This window comes from Struthio camelus, chromosome 10 (genome assembly GCF_040807025.1).
Source record: "Struthio camelus isolate bStrCam1 chromosome 10, bStrCam1.hap1, whole genome shotgun sequence".
NCBI lineage: Eukaryota > Metazoa > Chordata > Aves > Struthioniformes > Struthionidae > Struthio > Struthio camelus.
Window position 1 is genome coordinate 765,983 of NC_090951.1, and position 22,527 is coordinate 788,509.

At 45.4% G+C, this 22,527-nt stretch overlaps 1 protein-coding gene across 8 annotated transcripts in view; it reads right to left on the reverse strand.

Annotated features, from left to right (window-relative positions):
* The window catches only part of ZFHX3 (zinc finger homeobox 3), a 752,695-nt gene that overhangs the window by 100,392 nt on the left and 629,776 nt on the right, over positions 1–22,527 (reverse strand). For all 8 annotated transcript variants that reach the window (XM_068955804.1, XM_068955803.1, XM_068955806.1 and 5 more), the window contains one exon: positions 21,795–22,291. In XM_068955804.1, the coding sequence (XP_068811905.1) occupies positions 21,795–22,291 (497 nt within the window). The remainder of the gene's footprint in view (positions 1–21,794; positions 22,292–22,527) is intronic.

Consider the following 22,527-nt stretch of genomic DNA (forward strand, 5'->3'; position numbering starts at 1 on the left):
TGTCGAGACTTCTATGAACTGAACGGACACTAATATAATTCAGGCAATCACTTCACACCCCACATCACCGAGTGACTACACCATAAGGAAAGCCAAGTGTTGTCTGAGATGAGAAGCCTTCTAACTGCAGCGCCTCCCAAGTTTAACTGGAAGGTTTCTTCAGCCCTTCAACAGGAACGGTTCCTACCACATGTTCTGAGGCCCAGTCTCCACCTGAAAGGACATGGCAGTAACCCATAACAACATACAGCAGCAGACCTGTTTGGCTTAGGTATTACATACATGTTCTCCGAGTAGTTTGTAATCTAGGAACAGACTGGTTCTGCTGCTCTACTTCATCTGCAGTGGGCTCTTAGCTAACACAACTGCTAGGTGCATTTTTTTTTTTTCTCCCATTAACCCCACCTTACGCCAGTATGAACAGTGCAAACTAGGCCTGAGAAACTTTTTAAGAGAGGCTGGGGCTGGGCACAGTCTTGCATCCTTGGAGTAGACTTTTCCAAGTCCTGCAGCAGAAAAGGTCAGCATTTTACTCCAGCTGTAGATTTTCTGCTTTTTATCCCTTCACCATGAGCTGACACCCACACGAGGCATCCTCCTTATCAGAGGGGCAGTGGAATGCCGTTTAAAAAAGCTGCCTTCCACTACCACAAAAGTAAGAGAGGGTATGACTGTATGGAGATGGAGAGCAGCCTTTGGATTTTGACAGAGATTTATTTGCACTGTTGGTAAAACTGTCTTAGCACTATGCAAACAGGAAACTGAACTTGAAATAAAAAGGACAGCCTGAGATACCCGCTGCCCCTTTCCCAACTGTCAGTCTTCCTTTCTAAGCAGTTTAAGCCCAAGGAAAGAATTTAAGGTGTACGAGCAGAGCAGGAACCAGGGAAGAGGGCTCAGGGTCAGAGCAGTCCACTTGTCCTTTTGTGCTCTTCCTTTCATCCACGCTAGCTGCAAACCTTGGAGTACTGACTGGGGCTTTGTCCAAAGGAAATTGAGACCAAGAGGCTGGTTCCCTGGCAACCCATGCTGACAGCCAGCCGACTGTGGCCCTTGAGAGCGCACACACGCAGAGGATGTGGGTCAACACATGTCAGGTCCCAGCAGAACTAGCTCCATTTGGAGTAAGGGCTAATTCTACTAGCCAGCACCAATCAGGACCCGGATGCTTTTTTATGTGGATAATTACAGAGAAATGCCTAGAGTGATGAACAAAGAGGAAATAGCTGCTGATAAAATACACTGAATTTCAGGAAGGAACACTATGAATTGCTACTACCTCCCAAATAAAAGCCTACACATATATTTCACCGGGAGCTTTCAGATTTGAAATTATTTGGTCCCTAGAGCCCAGCCAACCTCAGTGTTGAGAGGACTGTATTCTGAGCCCAAGTCATACAGGCTCCCAAAACCCTAGTCCCAGATTCGGTACCTCAATAAAGCCACTTAGGTGCTCTGCCTTCAGCAGACTTCCTCTAAAGACTACAAGCTCCCCGAGCGGTCGGGAGAATTCAACAGGGATCATACGAAATACTTTGAAAATGAAATATGTAATTAGCCTTATTTCAATATCACAAAGCTGAGAAAGGCAACAAAAAAAAATTTAAACTTCATGCATAGTACACAGAGGTATTACTTCCCCAGCACTGAAATGCAGCTATTATCGTATACTACATGAGATATTTAACACAGAATGAACGAGGGCTCGCACGTACATCACAGCACTCTAGCAGTAGGGAAGGACAAGTGATTCACAACCACACTTAGGATAACTCCCTCTTTCTGCCCCAGTGTGTCAGCCAACAGCATTTCATTAAGAGAATTTTCAAAGAACTGGAGAATTTCAAAGAAGAATAGGACCGTCAAACTTTGCAGAAGAATCTTGGGTGGAAATGCCAGCAGATCCAAACTAAACACCTACAGCTGTGAAAGTACAAGGCTGCCTCGTCCTCTTCAGATCAGGTTGCAGATTAAAGATACAGCAGACAATGGCTCTAGCTTCCAGCCATGGTTTACATGATGTACACATACTGCAAAAAAAGGTCTCTCCCTCCTAGATGAGGACACAAGGCAAAACTGCAAGTCACAGCAAAAGCAACCTAGGAATCACCACCAGGGGCAAATCAGTAACATGGGGAAGTTTCTTTAATCTGCTTCCAGCTTAACTGGGAGCACTCGTGTGTGTCAAGAAAAGAAATGGTGCTTTACGTGTGATACTGGGAACAGGATTTCAGATGAGAAACCTTGCTTTTCCTTTTAACGCAGGATCACAAAGTAAAACCAGTCCTGCTTATCTCCCACATCAGGGGATCAGCTATGAGTTGAAAAGGAGAGTGAAGTCCTAAACCTGCATAACCTCCCAGGAGGGGATTCCAGACTGTGGCCACATACACCACGCGCATTACACAAGCTGGTTTAAAGCAGTACACGGCCTGCCCCACACATGGGAACCTCCAACACCAATGCTGGTACTGTTGTAACCTTACGATGCAATAACCCACAAAAAGGAAACCGTAACTTCAGTGGAAAGTGTCACAGACCAGCATAATCAGGCTGGAGGAACTCTCCTAAATTCTATATCGCTCATGTGGTGCCGTTTGAAACACAAACGGCTCATTAATATTTCACTCACTATTTGGAGTGCTGGACAAAGCCATTCAGCTTGTTAGCCACCTTTGTGGGTTTGTAAACCTCAGCTCTACCCCTCCGTTTCCCTCCCCCCAAACTGAAGAGCCCCAACCTTCTTGGTCTCTCCTTGCAGGGCAGTGGCACCAACCCCTTGGTTGTATCAGCAGCCCTTCTGAGGACCTTCCCTACTCCCCTACATCCTTCTTGAGACATGGAGACCAGACCCGCACGCACCACTTGAGACACGGCTGCACCAGGGTTTTACACACAGCCAAACGAGTGCCTCTGCCTTGCCCCATGCCTCTCCTAGCAATGCACAGCGTGTCGCTGCTTCTCGGGCTGCCCTGGCGCGTGGAGCCCGTGGCTCCAGAGAACGGTCAGCAACGCCTCCAAATCTGTCCAGTGCTGCAACTGCCAGGTCCGAGTTCAGAACGGCACAGGTCATGTTTGGGTTATTTTCTTCAGCTGCATCACCTTCTATTTAATTACACTGATCTTCCATACATCTATCTGCCTGCTCAGTTCTGTGAGGTCCTTTTGGAATTCTTTGCCACTAATGCAGCATTTGGCTACCAAAAAGAGCCTAGGACCATCTGCATGGCGCACGACAGCTTTTCCTTCCAGTATATGCACTCTTTGTTATTGTTACCTTTAAAGTCACATCAGACATCTCCTTATTACCAGAATTGAGTCATTTTAAAGAAGAGATGTTTAATATAGACACACACGCACATGAAATGTAGGCACTGTATCCTGCCCCAAATTGCATCACTAGATTTGACAAATTAAATCTATTAGTTAAAATTAAATTACAAGAAAGAAATTTAGCACTATATCAGACTTTTAAAAATATACTTAAGGATCTCAGTCCAGGTATAATCTAGCCATACTAAAATTGTCAGGGAAATAAATCTTAAATATGTTTGATGAAACGAATAATCTGTTTAAAAGTTTGTACGAGTTCTCCATTAATGCCTTTCATGAAGTGTCTCTCCTAAAACACACTGAAGACTAAGCTTCTCTTTCCTGAGAATTTCCCAAGTATTTGTACTCTTTTCTAAAGAGCTGCGCTCTCCCATTGCTCACAAGACTGGGGCTGCACCTACCACGGTCAGTCCCTGTCTGCTGCCACCCTCTGTGCCCCTGTGGTCAGTCTCTGTCTGCTGCCACCCTGTGTGCCACGCAGCAGCACGGGAGGAAACCACATTCCTGGAGAGAAACCTTTTTTCCCCCCTGCACTGGGTGCAACGCAGAGCGGTGGTCATACGGACAACGCAGAGCGGTGGTCATATGGACACCTCTGTGCCCTCTCACCAGAGGAGGCCACCCCAAGGGAAGTCCTTTCTTTGAGCTTCTCCAAAAGAGGAGACAAGGCCTCCTTGTTGGAAAGGTTATCTCGCAGCAGTGATGAACAGTAGCAAATAGAAAGTGACTGACTGAGGAGGAGGAGGAACCTGCTGGGTGCTTATGCCTCAGCGGCAGCCACGCAGACAGCAGAAGAGAAACTTGAGGTTTGTACTGGCGAAACTCAGTTTTGCTAGCCAAGTGCTTTGTGCTGCTTGGAAAACAAAGGTTGGCTGCAAATTCAGTTGAACTAGCCACTATGCTACTGAGTCTTGATGCTGAATGCAACCCCATTCCCCCCTCTCCTCCCCCCTCTAAATTTTCTTCTAATCAGTAGAAATGCCCCATGTGATATTCTTTTCCTTCCCCCATTGTTTTTGCTTATCACTTTCATGATAACATGAAAAAACACCAGGAAAATTCCCAGCAAAAGCTTTGCCAGTATAAAGGTAAGGCATAAGGTCTTATCTAGCATTAAAAAGTTATGGGCATATGATACGCCTAACCCTAAGACATACAGTTTGAATTCATGAACTGCTGAGAAACAGAGAGGTAAGATATCATAATTACTTCAGTCCTAGGGTGGAGTGGACTCTAATGGGTTTAAAACTTGGGTCTCCGGTTAAAAGAGCAACACATTTATGTGTCTATCTTAGTTTTATGCTCTCAGTATAGAGCAGAATCAAGCAAGCTTTACAATAAGAGATTTCAGTTCAATCTTTTTACCTCATTTGAGAGAAATTACACTAATATGATCACAGTTAGCAAGCACTTGCACATGAAGCCTCCCATACTAAAAGGTTTAAGAAAAGCCAACGCAAAATCCAGTGCTCACAATCCGAAGCTAAATAAATACAGACATGAAATAGCGCATATATTTTGAACAAGGTCAGTAGTTAACTCCTCAAACAAAAGGATATAGCAAGTTCTCCCTTACTTTACTTAGGGTTTTCTAATATGGGATTCTGTAACTGAAAACAGAAGTTTGAGACTTAACGCAGAAAGTACAAGGTAAGATATAGCTTCCCTTAAGGCCACATTGTAATGGGTCCCTCTTTGTTTTTAAAATAAAGAGAAAAATCTACGTACAAAGAAAGAAAAAAAGTGTAGTGTTAAAGAACTTAAGTCCTGGAGAAGTGACCATCACGCTGTTTTCTAGTTTATGGCTCACACTTTTGAGCGCTAGCATGACAAAAGTAATAAGGAGTGATTTCAGTGCCTGAACATATTTAGATCTTTACTGAACTTGAACCTCTAGCTCCCCCAGTTTATACAGTACTCTGTTTTGGCATAACTGTAACACTGCTGAAAAAGTTTTTCTATAATTCCCTTAATTTCTATAATTCCATTGTAGTACACTTCTGTGGAGAGATTTACATGAGACCAGAATTACTCTGAATATCAGTTGCATTCCCCCTAAGGTAGATTGCAGGACTGGAAAATATGAATTTTAAGCTTGTAAAAGTACAGCGAAGCAAACATAATAAAACTCGAGATGATAAATGCCTCTGCTCTTCGGTGCTCTTTGTTCAAATGTACCTGCATCTGCTTCTACTTGCTGTATACAGGTACAGAAGCTCCTGGGACAAGCCGGGCACAATATTTATCGGTTTTAACAATTCTGGTTGTGCAATCCACAATGTAAAGTCTGTGGAGACACATACAGGGTAAATGATAAATACTATCAAGGCAGCATTAATCAGCATTAAGCATACTTACTGCGTACTGCAATTTAGAAATAAAATGGAAACAGCAAAATCTTTTTTGAGAGCAGTGACTGCAGAAGAAGAGCGTGAAGAGATGGCAGATTTCTAAATCCTGTTTATCAAACAACATGTATAACTCCTTTTACATTAGCAGTCCCAAGATTCTCATTTCTGTGTCCATGTGGGATTAACTTCTTTGCAAAGGTACTTCACTGGAGTTAGCATATGTGATTAAGAGGCCAGTATGCATGCTTCACGTCTTGCTAATCTACTTGCCCAGTTCAGAGTTAGGCATTAGAAGAGGTCTATCTCTGGGCAATACAGCGGATACACCAGAAAAGCCGGGTTAAGTCAAAAAACAAGCAGTAAGACTAGTTTTGCCAGGAGGTATGAAAACAATAAAAGCAGGGTTCCTCTCCTATGTGACTAGAAGAAACATGCACAGGCTAACAGAGGATCCCAGAGTCTGTTGGAGTTTGAGAGAGGAAAGCGCGCAGACTGCATGACCTGAAAACACCATCTACAGGAAAAGGATTCCAGACTCATTAAATCTCTCCCACCTCTTCTGCTACGGGAACTGAGGCACACGTCCATATATGAACAGTCGTGCGTGGCTATTGTGGTTTCCCTGTGCATTTCTTGTGCTAAGTGAATAATGACCGTACTTTGGAATGGCCACTGAGTCTGTGTATGCGCCTTTTGCCTCCCTTACCATGTGCATTTAAGCAAACTGCATGCCTGGAGGGCTCACAAGGTTCGAATTTTGTGAAAAGACATGCTCAAGCCTTTGGGACACCTGGTATCCCCCAGTGGCTTCTAACACAGCACATGCATCAGCTCAGTTTCTAGGAATGGAGTTGAAGCTGGAGCCAAAAATATTCAACCCTCCTTCATGCTTCCTCCGAGGGGCATTAGCAGGTACCACAAGCAGGTGTGCTCTGTGACCACCCACAGAAATACAGACAACGTGGTCCCAACATGACATGACTGTACATAAACTCCTCTGGAGTTACGAAACTATCCCCCCACACTGTAGGCGTTAAAATTTAAACCAGCAGCTCTCACACTGGGACACCCTGAACATTTTTGCTGGAGAGGAAGCAAGTCATACCTGAAAGGAGGAAGGCATTGGTCATTCCAGGAAAACTCCATCTATCCTTCACTTCTCTCTTCTCCTTACTCTGCCTAAGGATCCTCCTCTGCCTGGCACATACGTGAAGGGTAAAACTGCTTTGAGCCCGTTTCAAAAAAGAAAGCATGCCTGATCCAGAAGGTTGCTTTCAGAACTGCTGAAAAAGGAGTTGCTCTACAACATATATGGGGGGAAGGAATGACAGACAGATGTGGAAAGGACCGCAAGGAGACCCAGCAAGAAACCAAACAACAGGAACAGGACCTGCTTAAATAAAGCATGACCACCGAGGCGGGCCGAGAGACTTTGCCACAGCGTGGGCAGTCATTCACGCACCGTGCTGTGCAGCTATTTAACTTGATCCTTGTCTTAGTCTCTTCACACCAGCCTTACCCACACAAGCTCTTCCCACGTTTTCTTCCATCTCCACCTCCCTTCACTGTTCTTTTCTTTCAGGTGAATCCACCTCCCAAGAAGTTTTCAGCAGTAACACGCAGCTCTTCCCCCATCAGCATTCCCTCGTTCGCTCCTGACCTAGACTGCTATCTAGATAGCGATCGCTGGCACAAGGATAGCCTAGTACTGTGTTTTTGCATGGCACCTCGCACAATCCCGGACCTTCTGCAGTCAGCCCTTGGACACCACTGCAGCGCTAACAACGGGACAGCGGACAGGCCCGTGACCCCTCTGCAGAGGCAGGACAGCTCTCGCCCCACGCAGGCGCCGGGCAGTGGCCCCGTTGCAACGTTCCCCGGCGCGAGCGAGGCTGAAGGATGCTCTGGGACCCAAACGCCGCTGCCGGGGGGCTCTTCTGAGGCTGCCCAAAGCGTGCGGCACCGGCAGGGGCCCTGCCCGACGCTGGCCTCGTAAGGCAGCCCTGCTGCGCGCGTCGAGATCGCGCTGCGGAGCTGCGAGATGCAGCGCCGGGCACGCTCGCTGCCGAGAGAGACGAGCGTTGTGCGCCCTCCCCACCAAAACCCCCGAGGCCTCCTCTGTGTAGGCTAACCACAATCCTTTGAGAGGCTCGTGTATTTACAAACTGAGGCATGTTGAAATCAAAGGGGATACCATATGACATAATTCACATTAAAATGTCAACAGGCTGACAATTTATAGAGTCAATCCACCGAAGGTGGGGAGAACTAAGACATGGTAATTGTTTAATTCCCGCTTAAACCAACAGCAGCTTTACCTTCAAAAGGGTTACAATGTGCAGGGCCTTTCAGGCTCGCTGTCAGCCAACTGATGCCAGCGGCTGGCGCTTGGCCAGAAATTAGATAACAGCTTTAACTATTTATAGGCTCTTCTCACTAGCAGTGAAACAGGAACAGGGGGAAACAGGGAAGACAGGATGCTGCTTTGAGAAATGCAACTCTAGTCCACACCACAGCAAACATTTGCCGTCATCACAAGGACAACCTGTTTTTCATGAATGCAGAGTCCCCTTTCATTAACGCAGTCAAGCCACAACCCAGAGCTTTCAAACTCCTTAGGTCCCGTTACCACACATTAGCCAAGGTACGACACACCTTTTCTGCCGGTGAAGACAATACCTTGGATTGTGAGCGCTATAGGACATGGACTAATGAATCTCTGTTTATACAGGGCCTGGCACAGAGTGGCCTTGACCCCGCTTGGGACCTGCGAACACCACTGCAACAAAACAATAGAGGTATAAAGTGCTCCAGCCATAAATTATGTTAGGGCATACATGAACTTTTTACCCCAAATAGAGCTCAGTAGCTTTGCCCATATTAATATATCGTGTTGCTTTGCGACATGAGACATCTGGGCCACCTTAACTCTCACACATCCCTTGCCCACAGACAGATTGCTGCTGACACATCCTGTAGCCTGTAATAATGCATAAGAAAAGCACGGGAGAGAAAAATACGCGCCAGCAGGAAAAAACTGTGAGGCTGGGCTTTTTACCTGCATGAACCACAGCCGATAAATTTTCTATAAATGCCAGCTAACGCTGCCCCTTTGAGAGCAACAAAAAGGGACCGCGTGGACTCCAGAGTCCTCTGCACAGACTTGCTGTCGGTATATAAACAGTAACACCTCATTCTCTCTTCTACCTCATTAACTGAAACACATTAAAACAAGTGTGCAGTGGGAACAGAAAATGAGACTGTTAAACCAAGCTGATATAATCCTCATCAGCTGTGGGAAATGAGAACACATCCATTATGCTGAATCAAGTGCACCAACTGTGATTTACCGATAATGTGAAGACCCCAAGAAAGATACTCTTCCCCCGTTGACTCTCTCTCCCCCCTGCTTATTCCATACGATACAGTTCAATCCACTGTCTTTAAGCCTGCTTCACTTGTTATATCCAAGGCATGACCTGTTGAATTTCCTTTGCTTTCCCCTGCTTCTAGCAACCACCTTTCAAGCGCAGCACTGTGGGCCTTATTCCAAGGCTGCAGACAGCTTTATACACGTCTTTTGTGCCTGAAAGTTACCTTCTCAGTAAGACGGAGGTAGCCCTCTGACTCTGCTAGCATTAGAAGTGCTATAAAATGCCAGACTAGCACAGCACACACATGGAAAGTGGGACATTTAAGAATCACTTCAACCTCCAACCAGGACGTTCACGTGCAGTATGACAGCATTTGATAACGGCATGCTTTAACTCAGGTTGACAATTAGATACGCTGCTTATGCGTCCACACCTTCGCTTAACGTTATCGGCTTTCAGAACAGCAGAAAAGAGAGGAGATACCGCAGCATCTATGTACAAGAGCATCAGTGCAATCGCGCGCGCGTACTGAGGCATCCGAGGCAGGTGATCGGGCTGCGACGTTGCTGCAGGAAAGCAGCGGATCCTACCACAGTCCCACGCACACCTTTCTTCTGATCGAATATCCAGATGGATACGCAAGCCGGGAACAAAGTCAGCTAACAACACCGTGCTGCTACAAGCACACCCCAACTCTCTGCAGCTTGGCTACTAAACATGGCAGACGACCAAATCAGAAGAGTCTCACCAAGAGGTTACCAGAACTGTCGTGCAGTCGCCACTGACTGCCAGTGACAAGGGGCAATTCCACCTTCGGGTCATGGGTCTGCTGGGCCTCCCGGCAGATGTTTAAAGGCTGCTGCTCCCGAGCAGGAGAGCAAGGGAGCAGTGAGATGTCAGAGAAACGTCCATTTTTTCTTATCCTAGCGAGACAAAGTATGAGAACCCACTCGATGCCACATGAGCTGCTCGTTGCAGGAACCAGACAGACCGCATTTCATTTCAAATAGACAAGCGGCTTCAGGCGCTACAAGAGCGCATTGGATTTGAACTGCTGACCTTAAGGGAGAGGCTCAGATTTCCAAATTCTGTTTTCCTCGGGCCAAACTACACTTCTGGTGTACCAGACAGGGGTCTCTTCTCCCTTATGTCTCTGCCTAACTTCAATAGTTTTAGAGCAAGAATGTAAACAATCACTTTAATACTTGTAACTGCTATTTCAGATTTTTAAACTAAACATAACTATTAAACAGCATTTCTCTCTGAGTGCAATCTATTTTGAATGAAGTCTAGACTCAACTCCCTGGGACTAGTTTCTTGATACAAACCTTAAGGAACTAACAAGACACGCTAGGGTCTAAAATAACAGTTTCCAACAGCCTGCGCAGGCATTTTGAACAGGGTCCATGAAGTCTGTTTAACCAGCATGATGTGTGCAACAGAATCACAAAGAAACAGGCATTTAAAGTGACATCTGTTGGATTAATTAGCTGTGTAATTAGCCTCCCCTCTGTGGAGATAGGCTTTGTTACCGCTGCCTGAAACTTCCCCAGGTGATTTTCTTTGTAACTATCATTCTGGAGCCGAGAAAGGGAGGAGTGGGTGGGACACGATTCTAGGGCATGTTCAGAAAGGGAGGTAGGAGTCAAGGCTGGAGGCCATTAGACAGCAGAAGGGAAATAAATGACGGGAGGTCAGAGGACTCTAACCACTACACAAAAGTGGTGAAACCCAAACAAGTCACATGCATCCAGCCTTGCAGATTCCACAGCTGTGGGCAGCCCCGCTTGAGGGGTGAAGGGGAAGGATAAAATTCAAACCTTTTGAATGCTCTCAAATTAAATTAGAGCATCTCGGCCTCAAGCCTCCTGCATCACCTTCCCCCTCTTCCTACCTCCCCGCTGGGGAGCCCCGAGCTGGCAAGAGGAAAGGCAAAGCAGCCTCACAAAGCAAAGTCACACAATGAGACAATGACTACATTTCTAGCCAAACCTTTACGACCTGTTCTGCAGGGCAGAAAAATTCTGTCTGATGTTTCGGACAATGAGAAAACCAGGATCCTGGGACTATCTGCACTTCACCAATGATTCAATGGTCAAGCAAAGCTACCTCTTCAGAAATCCGCGTCCCCATTTTAAACGCAGAACAAGGGAGGGAAGGAAAGAAGGAATCAAGTCATTCATTCTTACTGTCAAGGCAAAAGCAACTAACAGCGGAAGTGTAAGGCAGCTCCAGCATAAATCAAAATGGTACCATTTACCACAAGTTGATCCCAGCAGCTTTTCCTTAGAGTGGCATAACACCCAAACTGTCAATCCTACACAGCGTGTGGCAACGGGAAGGGTTCAAAATATGGCAGAGGGAAGGCAGTAGAGGGGAGAATGAGGATATAGCACTCTGGGGAAAAACAGCTTACTCAAATGCCTGCTTATACGTACTCCGGACAGGCATGCCAAGTCCTGCCAAGGCCGCACGAGCTGAATTCCTCACAGCAAGCCACGCTCCTGGTGATGCAGGAAGCTCCAGGCAGGGAGCTCCATAAGCTCCTCAAAGGTCATCAAGACACAAACTGATATAGCTAAGTTTTAAAATAAATACTCACTTGCCAGGTGGTGGCAGCAACTTAAGATTCCGCTGCCATCCCCCAGGCCCGGACCTGCACTGCTGAGGCAGCGCTACCAGGGCAGGGTGCAGCAAGGGAGGGCCCCAGGACCACGGCGGTGCCGGTTCCGGCACTTTGGGCCACAGTAACCCAAGGCACCCGCTGCTGCCCACAAAACCACGTGCCAAGACGGCTGCTATACCTGCTCTCTGTCCCACAGCTCCGCACTGCTGGTTGTGATCCTTGGCAGGGAGGCAAAGTAACCTAGAGACAAACATCATCAAACAGCTGCAATAAGATTTACCAGATCTTGTCCAACCATACCCTAAGGCACAACTTTCAGAGAACCTGTTGCACGAGTATAACTTATTGCCTAATTTGAATTGCAAAACTTGATTGCGTGCAGTACATTGCAAAGCCAGAGTTTTTAGGACTGGCAGATAGGACAGCAATGCATTATATATATTACATATGCATTATTTATTGTAATTTAATCAATTTCCTGCGAGATAGCAAGCCTAGAACCTCCCATGCCACTTTCACAGTAATTTTTTGGACTAACTGCTACAAAACTCTGTTCAGAAATAGCTCAGTTACCTTAGGAGAACACAAGAGAAAGTGCGTTGCCATATGGCAGCACTAACGCAGCCTAACAGGAAGCAGGAGTCCACTTCATGCTACGCTGAACAGGTTGGGGAAAAGTACCTGACAGCCACTTCCTGCACTTGCAAATCAACCCCTTGCTAAAAATGGATATTAACAAATGGACATCCATTATTTAATAAAGCACATCATGAGAGAGCCTACAGCGGTGCTTCCTGCTACCTAGCAAGGGCTCTTACCCACTTTACTGAAAGTTAAGACCTTCCCCCCTTCTCCTCCCCCACAAACTGGGGAAAGAAATTAACGGCATTTCCTAGGTTGTCTGTAATTCATACTACACAAAGTAGAAACACAACTGCCCAGCTGCAACCACGGGAATATCAGATAGCGGGAACCATCTGAATCCAGATCTTCAGCAAAGATGCTGGAAGCCTGGAGCTTACAGCACTGCAACACCTCGCCATCTGCCAACTTTGACCTCGTACAAAATGGCTGTCCCCATCTCCTATAGCCAGTGGCTCAAGCACTTTCATAGCCAGACTTGCCCGGTCACGTGTGCCTGTCTTCACCTACGTGCACTAGGTGCGTGCAGGAATGTCCTACAGGCAGCCCAGGTAAGGCTTCTGACAAAACGTCTTGGACAAATCTCATTCAAGTCCTCTGATCAGAGCTTCTCTTCACAACACTAAATCTCAGGTATGAGAGTAAGCCAACAACACACACATTTCTGCATCAGCTTCAGCTCATAGTGACTGATCACATGGAAAAAAAACGCAGGTCTTGGATCCAGACCAAGGTCTCTGAAACACATTCAGCTACAGCGCGCTCTTCTGTGGAGTGGCAACCTTCCACAAAGGTACTGGAGAGACAGCAGCCGCAGTGACAGCTTTCCCCATCCCAAAAGGTCTGTTAGAGCTTCTGTCAACAGCCTGAAATCAGAACAACGACCACAACCACCTTGTTCTCACCCTCCCTGCCATCCCAAAGTCTGTACGGACAAGCATCATCTGAACTGGGAGAAATTCCTGCCTTGGGTTTGCACAATTTAAACATTCATTCACATGTTCCAAAATTATTGTGAAAAAATTGAGTGTAAATGCAGACTAAACTGGCATCATGCATGGGGAAAGGCCATATAAGATTCATGCTTCCAACTCAAAATTATGACATCTTGCGGTGAGATAACAGCTTAGGTCCAGGACTTTGTGCTGATCACATGTTCCTGTTCATTTTGCTGTGTCTCTCTCATTTATTGCTTTAAGTTGCTTTTACAGGTAAGCTTCTTCACTAGGCTGTTGGTCAGCTTTGTGGAGAGATAAATTATTGTTTGAATATCTGAGGATGCTGGAGCGCACAGGGCCTGCTGGGACACCCCGCTCTGGCCTGGGCTGCTCAGGGAGGGGTGGCCAACGCTGCAAGCCCCGAGGAACTGAGCAGGAGGGTTCAGCCCGCCAGGCACGCAGTCCAGCCCCAACCCCCTCTGAACACCAAGCTTTGTGCTATGTGCGGACCAGGGTGTAGCTCAAAGTTTCTCAAGCTACAAGTTCAGCAAAGCTCAAAGTTCGTCTGGACTTGAGCTTGCTCTAGTCCAGAGAACTGTTTCAAGTCATGAGCTTATCTTTCACTAGGAGTTTACCCAGACTAGAAGATGGTAGGTGTGAATTAAAGGTTTTAGTGAGCAGCTTTAAGAACAACTTTGTAGGGAGGCTTTTACATGGATGTGTGAAGCAGTTGGGAAGCTGCTGTTGGAAATTTAACTTAAAACCTTGTAGGAAACCAGTTAAAAGTCCCTTATATTCTATAATTTAAACAGGCTTCTGGCACAGTTAATGTTACTCATGAGCGTAATTCAGAACTCTGATGCTGCAGCTGTAGTTCAAAAGATAAACTTGCAAAAATAAACCCCAAACACACAGAAGTCAGGGAGTAAATCAAAGGTTAATACAGCTCTAAATCCTCTGTAACAAACATGATAGACTCTTTGTGAGCAACTTTACCCCAAGAACCTTAAAAGGCAGAGACAGAAGGAAGTTTTTGATAAAAATTAAAACCCAAACATGTTTCCTTTTGCCCATGTTAAATCATTTGGGTATTTCAAAGCTGAATCACACTGGCTGCTCACAGCTCCAGCAACGCTGCACCGCGCTCTCCCACGCTCTGTCGTTTCTGCGTGCAAGGCTGAAGCCCGGTTTGGTTCCGCAGGGTGAACGCAAAGTCGCCCTTTGCAAGTGGTGCCCACGAGCTAAAATTTTCTGTAATCCTGCGGGGGACAGAAGACAGATCTCTACCAATAGTTGCAGAAGGATCAGACTGTGCAGAGTGTTTTCCAAGCTTCTGGTAGGTTGATTAAAATGCAACTACAACAAAAAAAAAAAAACACATAGAAACTTTCTGCTTTAGCCTGTCATATATTTGAGCTAAAAGCCAAGAATTCCTTTCACTCTCTTCTCATTGATGCCATTAATTTTCTGATTTTCTCCTTATAGAAGTCAAGAACCCAAATCATTTCTTTAAAATTCTTTACCTGACAAAACATAGACCCTTCATATACTGAAGCCCTACAGGAAACCTCTACCATCAGCCAAGGAGTGGGAAGAGATGACTGTCACTTCTAGCATACTCTAGACCTGCGGCATGCTTAACTCACATCGATCACACACACACAAAGGTAGCCTTATTCTAATAAGCAGGCAACTTCTGATACCTAAAGCATTTTACTTGTGCATACCACAGCAAGCCACATAGATCTTTCCAGTCTTTTTTCTCCACTGTGAGGTGTTTCTTTTTTTCCCATCCTTCCCCTAGCTACCAATTCACAGATCTTTCATCCCAGTGACAACATCACCATCTTCACTAAGAGCTTTCAGTGAAGAACCTTGGCAAAAGCTCTCTGGAAACCCAACTGCTCCGGATGAGACAGAGCATCCTTGTCTGGACTGGCTGACACCGTCTTGCAACTAACAGTGTCGTGAGAACTTCCTCTTCCACAGGTCTGTTTTATCCCCTTTTCAATCCACATGCATGTTAAGACTGTTCTTACCGCTGTTTCTACCATTTTGCTAACTTAATGACTTGTCGTTTCTGGTACGCGTTTCTGTTAGGAGCCTGCAATTTTACGTACAAGTTCTAGAACGCTTCAGCGAAGAATCCTAGCAAGTCTGGCGATATTTTACTTCACTGACACTTCAACCTGAGGCCGCCTCTCAGATTTATCCCGTGTAAAGAGACTTCCTTTAATTCTTCTCCATCAAACACAGATGGAAAGAACTCATTTCTTTTCCCCCTCCCCATACTGCAGTCCCTGCAGTCTTTCTTCCCCTTTTTTCCTTGTTCTCCCCCTCACTCCTTTTCTCACTTTGAAAAGTCTCCTTAACTTTCCTATTAAATCATGTAGGACTTCCTGTGGACTTCGAGTTTTTTTTCTTTTTGCCCATTCCCTCATTCTCCGCCCCCAACTTTTTCTCATAGGTAGTATATGTTTACAAGCACCCAGCACAGTGTTTTAAGTAAAACCTGTGACCTGCACGCAACACAGCCTTTTAATTTCTTTTTAGCAGCAGCTCATTCATTTGCACACAGTTTTCACTTCAAAGTTAACTACTGTCATGGTAGATGCTCTTTGTGTCTGTTTCTATCATGCAAGGATGTTGAAATTGAATGCATCGTCACTATCATTCAGCAACTCTACTTCATACCGTGTTCCATGCGCTATCCGGGATCAAATCCTTTTTTTGGATTTTCCTACAAGTTTTTTCAAGAAGTTGGCACTTACAGCCTGTAGAAGCTTTATGCTGCCACGGCATGCGCTGCCATGACACCTTATCCCATTTACAAAGCGGTACCTAAAAAAGTCTCCTATTTTACCGTATTTTCTACTTTGCAGGATCTGTTATCCTCTCCTAGTACGTCGCAGTCATCATCCTGGGTCAAGGAGTCTTTTACACTCTTCTTAGTTGTGTAATATAAATCACTATTAGAGATTCCACGGTATTTTATTAAAGTCAAGTAAGTTAACATATACTGTTGCTCCAACTGCTCTGTCATTCCTACATGTCCTACACTCTCATACTGCTGCGTCCTTCCTTTTCACCAGCTTTCTGAACTGCCTATTCACTCAATATCTAAAGACCAACAATCCCACCATAGCTCTTTGATTAATGTCACACAGAACACATGCTTTGGGGTTTTGTCTATTTTATGTACGGTACTTAACCAGAAATTTAAAGACTGCCTCCCAATCCCCAAGGCAGCTCAGCACCTTACTGCAGTTACTCCAGCTCAGCCTGCTTGCTCTCAAAAGAGGGATCTTGGCTGGCAGAACATAAACATATTCCTGCTGTGCCCACGGATGGGACAGTGTTAGACAAACGCTGCTCTGTCATGGAACTGGGAAACCCCACCGCCTTCGGCTGGGTTTGTAGTTGCACCTTGCTTTCCTTTTCACAGGTTGCCTTTGTTTCTTTCCAAGTCAGCACAGATCCAACTAGTTTCATCACTGCTAGTATCTGCAGTACTGGTATTAAGGAGCCATTTTCCCCTATGCACTGCGTCTATTAGCTAACAAAAGAAGCTCTATATATGGCATCATGCATCCCAAACCCTCTTCTTCGGCTTCCCAACTTCCTTTAAAAAAGTTAACTTATCACTTGGAAAGACTGAAAAGGAAGACACTGAATGAACTCATTGAATGAACTCATTTGGCAGTCTGGCCAGCAATGTGTTTCTTCAGTAGCTCTTTGTTTAAACTTATTCTGACCGAGTTACAGGTTTTGAACTGGGGATTTTTCAGGAAGTTGTAGGAAACATCCAAACTTGGCTTGTGCTCTAGCAGATTAATTCCTTCTGGATATTCCACCTGTGCAACGGATACACGACATTCACGCTCAGCCTCCTCCAGATGTGGGGAGCATTGCTTTGTTTCAAGTCTATTCTAGTCCATTATGCTCGTGAGGAGACAAGACTTAACTCTGTTACAGTAAGCCTGCACTTGCAAAGAGTTTGTACAATCTCAGTCTCTGTTTACAACAACTGATAGTTTCTGCTGGGGGGAAGAAAACAAAACAAAACAAAAAACTCCCTTGTCAGGGGTGAGAAAGCAGATTTAAAAATCAAAATATCTCTGATATGGTGCATTGCTCTGGCACTGAGCATCAACCAGGCTCACCATGAAACTTGTAGGCAGCTGTGCATTTTTGTTCACCATGAATATATCACGTAAGGACCTATACATCTCTAGATATCAGAGAACGGTGACGCACAAACAACATTTCAGCATCTCTGAAGGAAACAAGCACACCAGGGAACTAGGGGAAGAAATTATAACTTCTTTGCCACAGAGTTTTACAACAGCAACCTCTTCTACGCTCTTGCAACTGTTATCCTACTTTTTTTTTTTCCCCTGGTATCACTATGCTAGCAAACAGATGAATAATGGAATTTAAGTAACCAGAGCACAAAACGCAGTATTCCTCTCTCTGGACTGGCTAAGCCATTTGCTAGACCAAGGTATTTCCTGGCAGACCTATGTACCTTTCCAGTTAACTGTTCTCAGAACATACAGTATTCTGGGTGCACCTGAACTCCTCTGGGAATACTGTAAAAACATATCAATACATCTGTCTGTGCCCATGCTCTCTGCTGATGTCACGTTCAGCGGACAAAGCAGCTAATTCTCAGGAAAACAGGCTTCTGGAACCCAGTACAGAAGAAAGTATGCGTTTTTGAATCTCTCCTTGCAGAAACTACAAACGCTCAGCATGTGATGGAAGGGTCTGAGTAGCCAGGTATGCGGGGATAAACAGAGACACAGAAAAAGCAGAATCGCAGGCTTCCTATGTTGCCCTACTTTCACCCCACGACCTCAAGTAGGAGAACAGCTTTTTAGAACGACAAAAGGCTCATAAAGTCAGTCAGGTCTTGACCCACATGTGCGAAACTGCTAGTAAGAGCCCCAGCTAGGCCAACTGATTGGAAAGCACGCTGCATACTGGAATAAGCCCTTTCTCCTACGTCATCTGAACGAGTACTGGACAGGATGTTTCCCAGTTCGGTTCAAATTTGAACTGCGAGTCTGGACTGGGTCAAAGATGATGTAGTCAGCATTCTTTGGTTCCAAGCAGTGCTCCTTACAAACACTCCACATGCCAAATCTGTAATTCTCAAATAATTCCAGAAAAAAGGATATGGATTATATTTCTGTTTTACACAGGCTTCAAGAAAATCTCCCAAGAACATATGCAAGAGATGGAGCAAAGCCATCTCTAGCCCAGTCTCGTATTACATTCGTCAGGCTGTCCTTGCTAGAGACGAAGGGTCTTCAAACCTGTCCATCTACCCCAAACCAGTACCATCCACTCTTAAAAAATTTAAAGACACACATTTATAATGGTGCTTCCCGGGAAGTTTATCTGAGAATATATAAAACACTGACTACAAAAAAATAAAGAGCTAGGAAGTTATGGCAAGAGGCGCAGATACTGCATTCCCCCAGTAAGTACAAGATAAAACCACCGTGTTCTCAAATTAGCCCCAGTATTTTAATGGGACAACGCGCGTTCAGGAGGAACAGAAGGATAAAAGGCAAGGCTATCGGACCTTTCAGTTCCTTGCTGCAAGCAAGGACTCCACTGCTGGATCTCTGCGCCCTCATCACTGATGCGGGAAGAGGAACTGATGCAAACTGTTACGTTGTGCAGGATGAAGGTGGCAGCAGAAGGCCAAACGCTCTCCTCCTCTGGCAGTGGGTGCATTGCAGGAGAAGACTAAAACTCACGGGAGTAGGGGTTAACAGCCTCTCCGGACTACGTTTTTGGCAACAAGTAGCACTGACAGAAGTGGCTCTTGGGCAACGCAAGCAGCCAATAATGTGTGATTTAAGAGGAAAATGGCAAAAAAGCAGAATAAGGAGGATTGTGTGTGATAAGCCTAGTGTGCGCTCTCACCCAGCAGCATCTGGAGAGGATTTTCTCCAGCAGGCAGGGAAGAACTCGATTACATCCAGTTAACTGTGCTCTAAACTGATTATGCATGTGCCAGGCTAATGGATTACATTAGCAAGAGGAAAAATAACATCCAATCAATCTCAATTTACTGCAGACCACACCAAGGCCTGAGAGGAGAGAAACCATTCTGCAAACTACCCCCACTCCCATTGCATCTTTTCAGCTATCAAAAGAGACATGGCATCACAACCACTCTAAAGACTGGAAAAATTGAGCCGAGACCTCAGCAAAGAGCTCCGTTTACCCACAGAAAAGTTCTTCCACGAAGTCACACACCGACTCCACCTACGCTGGGGCGGGACGCCGGGACCCCTGCCTCCCTGCAATAGCAGGGCAACAGGAATCCAGCCTACGATAACACAGTCTGGCGTTTATCGAAACAAAGAAAAGTCCTTATCAGCGTATTTCATGGGCTTTATACAGACACATTAGAGAGTTAACATACAGACCATACAACGGATTCCAGTACTTTGAAACACGTTATCCTTTGCCGGGTGTTTCACTGCTGCTTTCGCGTCAGAAGCGACGTCAGCCTGTAACAAGTCGGAGAATTGCCCAGGCCTCTCATGAATCTGAGCGCTGACAACAATTTCTCTCTGCCTGTCTGAGGAAAGCATTTCAGGAATCTTTATTACATGCATCTACATCCCCCAACCTGACTCTCTGCAATTTTCTTTTTTTCTTTTCCTCCCCCTCCTCCTCTCTTTTTTTTTTTTTTTTTGGCAAGGTCGGAGGAGAATTCTAGCATCCTAATTGCTTTTTCCCCAGTAGTAATCACTGTAACTGAAGGGTCTAGACCAAGAATCTTTAAACCCTAGCAGTACATATTTAAAGAACAACATAAGCGTTAAAACTCACAATAGAGCTTTCAAATAACGCTTTTGCACCCCAAACTGAATTCCACAGACAGACAAGATCCCTCAGCTGGCTTTTTAAAGTCTCAGTAGGATCCTCTTGCCCCCAGTTTCCAAGCTCGTTTTATTCTTACACCTCTCAGAGCAGAGGAAGAAGAGCAGACCCGACCATTTTCAGACCCAGGCTCTGCTCGCTGGCTCCCAGCTGACAACGGTATCATCGAACGTCACTGAAGTCTTGGTCTTAACAGGAATACATTCGTCCTCTGAGCAGTCCCCTATCAGCACTAGCCAAGTCTGAGAACCACATTTCAAGGCGCTCCTCCTATCATGCTCCTGGTTCTGTCTTTCCTCTCTGAATTTGCTGAAACAGTTCATTCCCAGGAAAAAAACAGTGATTTTCAAATCTAACATGTCTGTATCTTCATATGGGTGGGCTACTGTACAGTTTAAGGTAAAGTTTTACAATCCCATTACGTACAGAAAAGCATTCAAAGAAATAACAAACAACAACAAAATGTGGTCTGTGTGTACGTATCTATGTATATCTGTATCTCTCTCTCTCTCTCTAAATATATATATATATCTATATATATATATATAAAAGACCTCACACCACATTTGGGGAAAAGCATAAAGAAAAAAGTGAGGACAGAAAAAACATAAAAATTGAGAGAACAAAATGACAATGAGCGGGACAGCACGTGTGAATGGGAGGTGCGTGGCTGCTCAGATTTATGGCAATTCATACCTGATTGTTCATACTAAAGCCATTATGGGATGATTAGAGAAAAAGGTGAAGCTTTAAGTCCAGCGAAAATCAATAGAAACGTCTGGAGCAATTCTGCTGCACGAGTGAAAGGACTATTTACTGTATCCGGAGCGCCTCTTGGGTTACAGCCCACAGTGTTCAGACTGGGGAGGGGAAGGGGATGGGGAATGAGAGAAAAATAAGTCAGAAAAAAAGAAGGTAGTTACAAAGACGACACACAAAGAAGGAAGAGAAAACAAGATGGAGTCACAGGCTAAATACTGCCATGGATGAAAACCTACAACGCCTCCAAACACTGGCCACACATGCGGACAAGTACATGCATGCTTAAACAAATTTCTGCTCCAGGCTTCTCTCTCTTTTCCAGACTTGAGTCTGTTTACGGATGCCAGCATTAACACATACTGAGCATAAAAACATGGAAACAGCAGCCCTCTTCCTCACTCCCTGATCCATCTAATCCACCCAGCCCTCTCAAAACCAGGATCAACACACTCGTCTGAGAATATCAAAAGCCTTCATGTTCTTCTGCAGGATCTTCTGCAGAACCAGCTTATGGAAAACACTTTACAATGGCAAATGCTATACTGTACGAACCCTTTCAGCAGTGACTGTCGAATTGTCATGCATAAAAGTATCACTGAACACATAAGCAGTGCTGTTAAGACACATAAGCACCCATTAAAGCACCCTGAAATGGGCACTTACTGGCCGGCACATCACTTTAAAAGAACATATTTGCTAGCAGAACACAAGTTGAAGAGCTTAAGAGAAACCGGGTTCCACTTGGAAGATCTGAAGGCAGTTCTTCTCCAAAGGATCTCAACCATTGCACTCAAAAATATGTTTTCCTTTGTCCCAACATTTGGGCCCTGAAAAAAGATTAAGCAAAGCCAACCCTTACCTTATAGAGCTTCAGGCTGGCCTCATGCCTCGAGTTCACCGTGTGGAGACGCAGCTTCTCTAGACTATTGGTGTAGTAGTCACAAGCATTGCATTTCAGATGTACAGGATTCCCAATGGCCACACACTTCAGCCTCCACTCATTGGCCTTGCCACCCTCCTTGATATGTGCTACCAGCTGGTATTTCTGCACGTGCTTGTCCGTCTTACAGTGGAGTTGGAAGTTTGCCTTGAGCTGCGTGTTGTAGCGGCACAACTTGCACTGGTATGAGTCCCCCATCACTGCCTTCCACTCATCTTCAGGGAGGCTACGCTCCACGTTCATGTGGAGGCCCAGCATGTCCAGATTATCTGTAGTGAACTTGTTGCACACAGCACACTGGAAGAGCTTCAGCGATGGGTCATTTGTTTGTGTGAAACTTTCACCCAAGTTCATTAGCTCCTCAGATACCAGCTGTCCGCCACCTAACCGCATGTCCAAGGGGATCTCTCCACCCACTGCACGAAGGAAAAAGGGGAGAGAAACGTCAGGAAAGCTACATTCTTTATTTGCCAGAAGAGAAGCACAGAGCAGAACACATGCTCTCAGCGCAATGGTTACACCCACCAAACCTGCAGCAAAAGCCAAGCACAGCAGTCCCTTCACTTATTCCTCTGTGCTGCTGGTCGGTACCACGTGCGAAGAAAAAGGCAATAGCAGCCAGCATGTATTTTACGTCCAGTGGGAAAGGAGT